This window comes from Wasmannia auropunctata, unplaced genomic scaffold (assembly GCF_000956235.1).
Source record: "Wasmannia auropunctata unplaced genomic scaffold, wasmannia.A_1.0 LD336036.1, whole genome shotgun sequence".
NCBI classification, from domain to species: Eukaryota; Metazoa; Arthropoda; class Insecta; order Hymenoptera; family Formicidae; genus Wasmannia; species Wasmannia auropunctata.
In genome coordinates this window covers 574,515-583,446 of record NW_012026854.1, presented here as the reverse complement: position 1 = coordinate 583,446, position 8,932 = coordinate 574,515, and the positions used below count along the sequence as shown (strand labels likewise).

The following is an 8,932-nucleotide window of genomic DNA, read 5'->3' as shown; positions in this document are numbered from 1 at the left end:
TGCGTTACATTTTTGCCGATAATGTTAACGTTAAGCTCGAACTGTCGCGTGCTCGCATTAAAGGGTATTTCAATGCTGACGTCGCACGAAATGACGAATCGAATAGAGCCGCGATTACCTTGAACAGAGATTACGATACATTGCGATAGGAGAGAAGACGTGTCGACTTATACGAAGAGAAAGAGAAAGAGAGGAGAGAGATCATGCAATGACGAGGATCGGTCGCGTGACGGACGAGCCTCGGGACCCCCGAGCGAAAGGTTTCTCGCATTCGGTAAATCGCAAATCGAATTAAGCTCTCAGCCGGCACGCTATCCTCGATCCGAAATGTCGTGGACGTATAAAAGGGAGCGATAACGGCGCGGCCGGACAAGTGAGTTGCGGAACGTGCGCCCATCCCCTTCGCACCGCGTCTCACTTCAATCTAGGAACCTCTCACGGCTATTACATACGGCTTTAAAGTGTACATCTCGTCCGGGGGATTCGTCGTCGTCGTCGTCGTCGTCGTCGTCGTCGTCGTCTGTGCCCCCCAGCATCAGACAAGTTAGTCGGGCCGCAAGAAAAAGAAGAAAAATCGTCCCACGTATCGATAACGTCCGTCCGGTCGTTCCTGTTCGCAAGTTAACTCGGGGAAAACTAGCCGACAAACTTCAGCAAGGGGGGACGGTTGCGTCAAACGGTGCATCGACCGCGCACTTGTCAGTCCGCGACTCAACTTACGTCGAAGGATGTTGATGCACAACGGTAGTGGTATCGTGGCTGGGCCATTGGCTTTCGCCAGCAGAGTCGGGTAGGTGCGGCGCTATATACGCCGTGTTTCCGTACCGTTCTCCTCATAATCATCCGACATTGTGTGGCGGCTGAGAAGCGCCGCTGGTAATATTCGCGGCACGAGGGAGAATGTGGAAGCGGAGAAGTCGGTGCGAGCGAGAGGCACGAAAGTTCTCAGTGAGCGCATGTACACAACGTGCTCGCAACGTAGATGCGTTTCATTCGCGAATAAGATCGCGATGCGATAAGGGAGGGCTTACGGAGCTCTTACAGCTCCCGGAGAATAGACAGGCTATCAAATCATGCGCGCATTACGGCGTTACGCTGCTACTTCGATCTTTCGATAAGCCGGGAGGACTAATAATCACTCGACATCCCAATTAGCGCACAGGCCGGATTTAATCCACCCGATGGTGCATCCGCACGGATTCTCATCACCATTATTGTTCGCCACACGTGAAAGCCGCGTCATTTTCCGCGCGGTGAATGAGAAATCCTTTTTCTGCAAATAGCCCCCGGTGCAGATGGTGCAACAACGAAGATAACAATGCTATCGATAATAATGTATATAACGTCGGCTGCACGCGGATGAGGTTTCGCGATATTATTCGCTCCGGTACAAGTCTCGGTTATACGAGATTAATGTATATAATGTTCGAGCTCGCTCGTGCTCGAGTCGATAGCGGGTCGAAAACTTTTCGTGACGTTATGCCCCATTCGATCGTATCGGCGGCGATTTTATCATCGGGACTCGAATTTGCCGCGCGTAAATGGATCACGTCCACGTTGCGTCGCACCGCGATCGATGTAGCGAATTTACGGGTCGTCTTACTCGGGAAAGTCGCAATTCTTATCGTCGACGCGAAAGCTATTTGTCCTACAACCTTTACATTTGCGATGTCGTGACGGAGTAATAATGCCGGTCACGAAGGAAGCGACAGAAATTACCCTCATAGGTCTTATGGAAATTCTTGGCTGCCCGTTTAATCTTTGTAGATAGCGATTTAGGATTTTGCTTTATTATTGCGTTTTGATCGAATTAAAAAAAAATTAAAAAATTTTTTACCACCAAAACGGGTCTTGCATAAATAATCACTTTTCTTGTTTTAAACTTTCCAAGTATTCTTAATTATTCGACATTAATTATCGTGATAGATTCTTCGTCAGATTCATAATCAGCTTTGCCTTACAATGCATTTTGGAAGATATTTTTCCAGTATTTAACATAAAGCTATCGCGATAATTAAACATTGGATTAAAATTCTGAGAGAATCAAATCCACTGAATTTTAACGAACAATATAAGCTTCCGTTATTTAATTTATAGAGGTTTTATTCGTCGTGATCGGAGAATTTCACAAATTTCAATAACTTCATATAATCAAATATTGATTGGCTGGTGTATTTTTAAATAACAGAGATGTACAGCCGCTGCAAGAACGTTTTTTAGGATGGAACTTCCCCGCCGAGCACGCGGACCTCGTGCACCCGCATTGGCATGTATTCCTCGCACCCGGAAGACTATGGCACGTCGCCCTCGCGCTCATTTACCTTTTGCTCCTGATGCTGTCCCTCGTAGGAAACGGCATCGTTATTTGGATTTTTAGCACGTAAGTCCGAATCATTTAAGAAAATTTCGTAAGACAACTTGATGAAGATTAATATATTAAAAAGAGCATAATTAAATATTAAAAATTACAATAATTGTGAGCAATATAATAAAAAGAATCCGACTAATAATTACATAATACATTTTAAAAATATATGTATATTTTATTAGTTTGTCTAGATATTTATTCTGTCTAGACTTACGTGATAATTGTATATAATTAAGGCGCACAATTGAAGCATAAACAGCACACAAATAAAGCTATTTTCAATTTTCTAATTTTTTAAAAGATTATTAAACTGGATTATTTTGAATTTATGCATATTTATTGATATTGTAAATGCTCGTAAGATTTATTTTTATTTTTGCTAAATTAGATTGTAACTTTAATTCGATTTTTTTTTAAGTTTTTTATTATAGTTTCTTGCACAATCTCTTGCAAAAACGGATGTATATATAGATGTATATCAGAATATAATGAGTTAGGATTCGGGTTCACTAAACTATTTGAATCAATCATCCCTACAGGGTGCTGGTAAGACCGACAAAATGGTGGTGCTGTCGCCATCTTTATACGTGAGACCGAATCGCTTCGGCACAGTCTCTGCGACATACGATAGAAAATATTACCTACATCTTATCATACTTTTTCTCTTAAAAAAATGATCTTTTTTAAAATCAATCAATACTTTTTGTGTGTAAAGTGGAGATTTGTTTTAAAATATTAATTTGTTTTAATATATTAATTCCTAGATCGAAATCACTGAGGACACCATCGAACATGTTCATCTTGAATTTGGCCGTGTTCGACCTGCTGATGGCAACGGAGATGCCTATGCTGATCATAAACAGCTTCCTGGAGCGAACGATTGGTTGGGAGACCGGATGCGACGTATATGCTTTGCTCGGCGCGATTTCCGGGATGGGACAAGCGATCACGAACGCGGCGATCGCATTCGATCGATACAGGTCGGCATGCGCGATTCGGTTTTGATAGCTCTTTCTGATTATTACCGAGCAATTTTTATTGGATTTTTATTGGATCTATTACTGAACAATTGCGAAAGCGGTTACAAGCTCGTTAAAATTTAACGACTTGTGCATTGTCGTAAACGACTATATGTCGACGTGATAGCGATAATAGACTTGGGAAGACGAAAAATTTTACGATCTAGTGAACGAGATTTGTCTTAAGGCAATTTGTAATCGTTAATAACGACGGAATTGTAACTGTTTTATTATACTATCTTGATATTACAGAACAATTAGCTGTCCGATTGACGGTAGATTGAGTGGAAAACAAGCTATGGTGCTAGTTCTGCTTACATGGTTTTGGGCACTACCATTCTCGATATTGCCTATGACGGGGCTGTGGGGTCGGTATGTGGCAGGTAATCAGGTTCCTTTTATTTTATTGCTAGGAAAGTAATTAGATTTAATAAAGTACTAGACTTAAGACAGATTTAATAAAGTAAAATTTAATAAAATTTTATTCCCGTACTTAAGCTTCGTATTTAATTCATATAATTAACTTATATTTTCATTTCGAGTACAATTTCGCATTGCCCTTCTTAAGATTTTCGAGATTAAGATAAAACGTATTTCGGGATAATTTTATTCGATTTCCTAATAAAGAGATATATGAATCACTCCAGATGGAAACGTTCAGTAAATACCGTACACTTTTCAGAGGGTTTTCTCACCACATGTAGCTTCGATTATCTCACGGACAACGAGGACACGAGGACGTTCACGATAACGATATTCTTCTGGGCGTATGTTCTTCCTATGCTGCTAATTATATACTTCTATTCGCAATTGCTGAAGTCTATTCGTACTCACGAAAAAATGCTCCGCGATCAAGTAAGAAGAAATTTTGTGATTCGTGCAGTGAACAAACATCGATCCTGAGCTTCCGTATAAAGCGCAGAGAATTCATTTTCGCGTACTATGTGTTTCACAGGCTAAAAAGATGAACGTCAAGTCACTCGTATCAAACCAGGACAAAGAGAGGAGCGTTGAGATGAGAATCGCGAAAGCCGCATTTACGATATTCTTCCTCTTTTTACTTGCGTGGACACCTTACGCGGTTGTCGCTTTAACTGGAGCCTATGGAAATCGGTAACAGAAACTTGAAAAATATCCCTCAATTCGAAAAATCTTCTACTTTTACATTCAATTCATTTTACATGCTCCAGCGAAGTGCTTACTCCGCTGTCGACTATGTTACCAGCCATATTCGCCAAGACGGTGTCGTGCATCGATCCATGGATATACGCAATCAACCATCCTAGGTAACGTATTCATACTCTACCATTTTGTCATTTCTAATGGAATTTTATAAAATATACGGCGCAATCGTTATAATTTCGATAATCAATGAGATCGAAAATTAAATTCCGAATAAATAATTGTAATTTTTCGATTAAGCGATGAGGAAAAATGTGTGTTGTAACAGGTATCGACAAGAACTGCAAAAGCGCTGCAAATGGATGGGAATCCGAGAAAAAGTGGCCGAGGATACCGTATCGGCGCAGACAGAGAAAATAAACGCGGAAGAAACGTAATCTTACTGTTAATCAACATTAATGACTGTTGTCGAGAGGACATCGATCGATCGCAGTGCATTCGCACCACAAATGCAACTTCGACCGATCGCCTAGATTTTTTTTAATACATCTCATTAAAAAGATAACCGGACGGAAACTTCGTTTCATGATATGACTATGTGGCTTCTATGTGAATTTTACGTGAATAAAAAAGGAATACAAATTTTAGTTTATATGTATTAAGCTATTACTACAAATATAATCACAGCAAAATAAATAAGATCTTTTTTCATTTTCCCCTCAACTATTCCACAATAATAGATCTCGGCGTAATTAAAATTTTTCCTTAATTATTCACTTGCTGTCATGCTTTCTGTAGTCTACCAAAGATGGCAGAGTACGAAAGTCCGTTCTGTGCTGCCATCCCCCGTCGTGCTGGCCTATTTTTTATTGATTTTGGATTAAAAATTTCAAAGCATTTCATCGCTAATTGCTTATTTATCTCGCTCTTATTAATAGTGAAAAATGGCTGCAATTAGGAACAATATAACCGCAAAATTTATTAAAATCCAAATATAGAGCTTCTAAAAATTGTATCTTTAAGTATCATCGAATAAAGATACCTGTTATTTTATTCTCTCATTTCTGTAATATCTCGCAATTCGTATCAAGAAAATTTAAAGCTAAATAAAATATTTTTTAATTTTTATAAAGTTTTTCTCGCAAATTGGATTCGACATAAAAAAGTTATAAATAAAACAGTTGAGTATACGGCTCTTCTACCGACATTCTAAGGATCAAGTCATTTCAAGGATCACGAATCCGTCGTTTGAGGTGGTGTAAATTTTCTGTCCGCGCGCGACCGGAGAGCGACTTATCTATCAGGTGTGAATAGAGTGGATAGAGATCTCTTTCTGTCCACCGAGAGTGGAGAAACATTGTCTTATCTCGGAACGAGGTCACGTGCCACCCGAAGCGCGGAAGAAACCCGGATAGAAAAGAAAGTCGGCGTGAGGAGAGCGTGAACGGAAGAAGGGTGGAAGAGAAAAAAAAAAAGACGAGCGCGCAGCTCGAAGACAGCTCCGAGGAATACCACGGCACGTTCGCGTTTATGTGTTATCTTTTAGTCCGGGAAAAATATTGTCCTACAAATCAACTCCGGCTGAGAAATTGCTCGCTCGTGAGGAGACCGAGGGCCTCTGGTAGTCGTTGATCGTCCGAATTTTTATCTCGCGAATCGAATTAGTTCTCCATGATAAGCCTGATACTGAACTGTATAAAAAATAGATTGCGGCCTGCGCGGAGTAACGCGGTAATTCGAACGTCGTTCTGCACGAAAGTCTTATACTCGCCCGGCGTAAAGATTCGCGTATAACGTGGGCTCTCCTTTATGCGCTAATATCACTGACGAGACGTATCCTTTTTTACGAGGCAGCCTTTGGACGCGCGCTTGTTACGAAAAAATTGAGAGGATCTCCTTACTCTCTCGTTATCTCGATCCCCTTGACTCGCCCCGCACGTTTCCTTCTTCCACCGGAGGGAGAGTGATACGCTGTATGAGTAGCGTCCGCAGAAAATCTCGATGGCACTCCACATGTGTCACGAAACATGTTTCCGGAATATATTTCGCGAAAAACCAGTTGTATGCCGTATCTGTTATCTCGTACATACTTCATGTTATCTTCTTAGTATTTCAGAGAATTTAAACTCTGCTCGGTAATATTAAATATAAAATTTTTAATAATTATCTTCTTACTTAATTTAGACTTTATTTTTAGCAATAATGAATAAACGTGATAATGTAGGTTTTACGAAAAATTGCAGTTAGCTAAAATCTATCGATCGTTTCTCGATATTCATAAATAATTAATAGAAATAATAATAATTATTATTATTATTATATTATTTATTTGATATGGTTAGAAACTGCCAACGTTAATCGTGAAGCATATCGCGGAAAATAATCATCGTAAAAGTTGGTCGTCTAAACATTCAACTTTAAGAATACCATGAGACCGGGCGAGTAAGCTCGGTTGATCTTGGATACTGCACAACGTATTTTTTTCTCGCGATTGTCTGGAAAGACGATCGCAGAAGGAACAAAGGTAATGAATAACGCGCGACAGCGTGCTAACTTACTGTCTAACTTTCTTGCGAGCAAGAAACATTGCTCCATGAATACGCGGAGCGACTCGGTCTCGTGAAATATGTACAACTACCGAAGCGCAGCGAGGAACTTTGAAATCTGACGGACGGAGCCTAGAAAGAATCGCGTTCTCTTTCGAGAAGAACATTGTGCCAGAGTAATATTTTTATTCGCCAAAGAGAGAACGCGCCGCGCGCTTTACTTGCTCCAAGACTTTGACTGCGGACGTAGCTTCTACGGAAGATTAAGGCGGGATAATACTGACTTTTCGCGGTACGTCATCCCGCCGTTCGTCGTTTGCCGATGAATTTTCCGTCGAATTTTCGCGTACATCCGATCGAACAGTTAGAACGATTTCAACCGATCGGGTCGGATCGGGTTGACGCAAAAAGGTGCTAATTGGACGTAGTACGATTTCGGCTAATCCCGGTCAATCGGCGCGTTGTCGATAATTGTTTCCATCGCCGGTATCCTAATCCATCAGGGAAGACAAGGTGATTACGTGCCCGACGCGTTCGCCGTTCGGTCGAGAAAGTTTAGTCCAGTCCATGAAACGGCAGTGAATCGTGAACTGCGCGCGGCGCGGATCATTGGGCAGTAGGCGGGCTTCACAGACATCCCGGGTAGTTTGGTTAATATGCAGTTAGTACGTCATTTGTTTCTCGCCGCCGGGAGGGCTTATCATAATCTCTGACGTCACGGCATCCCCCTCGGATCTCCGGCTGTTATCGCGATGGTTGGGTAACCATGCGCTATAATACCGACCTGCAGCGCGCGTGGTCGATTCTTCGAGGATCCCCCGAGAAGGACCGCTTCGCTTTCATTATCGACGAAAGTAAGTCGCGCGGCGCGTCAACGTAACGAAATACTGAAAATGTCGGAAGGAGTTTATTCGCGCACCGTGCCATGGATGGATGGAGTTCGCCGTCGGGAAAAACCGCCGAAGCATCAACTAACTGAGTTAAAGGGGAAAAGTTTTCGATCTCGGTGAACACGCAAAACGCGACTTAACTCTTCTGCTCCCACCGTCCGTTGCCCTCCGTCACTTTTTACGAAAGCGCGTTTGTCGTCGTCACGCCGCCCGCCGCGGCCGACCGGTCGGTGCAGTCTACCGGGAAATATATATGCGGGCCATTGAATGACAGGATTTCCAATCAGCAGAAATCCTATCGCGCGACAAGGCGACTCTCGGCAACCGGCGCGGGGCAACTCGCCCCACGATTTTCCGGGCGTTCCTTTTTCGTTCCCGGCGCTTTCGACTTACGTACAATCAAAGTTTTCCGCGCCAAGTCTGCGCGACGACGACAACGACAACGGCGCGAGGAACAGCGACGGCGCCGACGAGCGCGGAGAAGAATGAGAAGAGCGGTAGGAAAAAGGTGGAGCCAAACCAAAGGGGGGTGGAAGGGGGGAGGGGAAGCGAGGAGATAGTGGCGAGAAAGAACGCTATAGCTATAGAGTTCGGCAGGACGGTAGACTCAAGAATCGAGAAAATCCTTGATTAGATGTTCGCGTCAAAGGAACTCGTCGCTCGCCCGAGAGTCGAGGTAAGGGAGAGAAGAAAGAGCGAGGGACTGAGGGAAAAAGGTGGCCGTCGTCGTCGCGTTGCACCGCGGCTCGATCTGGAAGGCGAATTAAAAATAGTCTCCAACTACGGACGCGTCGTGCAGGAATCGATTGCCGTTTCTGTCTATTGCCGTCGAGAGTAAGCGAGCGGAGGGTGAAAGAAGTGAGAGGACCCCGCGCCTTTCGAAAGCGGAATGGAATCATCTAACTCCCGTTCAAGATACGTCCCGTTCCGTCCTATTTCCTGAGGTCGCGCCGAGCGACGGCCAGTTATGGATGTTGAAAATTCAAT

The 8,932-nt window shown here is 42.9% G+C and overlaps 1 protein-coding gene across 1 annotated transcript; it reads left to right on the top strand.

The window, feature by feature from the left end:
* Positions 1-373: 373 nt before the first annotated feature.
* Positions 374-5,205, top strand: LOC105452194 (opsin, blue-sensitive). Its single transcript, XM_011693095.1, has 8 exons — positions 374-790; positions 2,189-2,380; positions 3,133-3,348; positions 3,640-3,770; positions 4,070-4,242; positions 4,343-4,500; positions 4,578-4,673; positions 4,838-5,205. The coding sequence occupies exons 1-8, from the start codon at positions 729-731 to the stop codon at positions 4,944-4,946; spliced, it is 1,137 nt and encodes a 378-aa protein (XP_011691397.1). The 5' UTR covers positions 374-728; the 3' UTR covers positions 4,947-5,205.
* Positions 5,206-8,932: the final 3,727 nt, after the last annotated feature.

What these genes read in the sequence shown, in the direction of transcription:
- LOC105452194 (XM_011693095.1), top strand. Translation starts at nt 729, where the DNA reads ATGTTGATGCACAACGGTAGTGGTATCGTGGCTGGGCCATTGGCTTTC. An exon ending in GTGGGGTCGGTATGTGGCAG is followed by an intron (nt 3,771 to 4,069) that starts GTAATCAGGTTC and finishes TACACTTTTCAG; the next exon opens with AGGGTTTTCTCACCACATGT. An exon ending in AAAAAATGCTCCGCGATCAA is followed by an intron (nt 4,243 to 4,342) that starts GTAAGAAGAAAT and finishes TGTGTTTCACAG; the next exon opens with GCTAAAAAGATGAACGTCAA.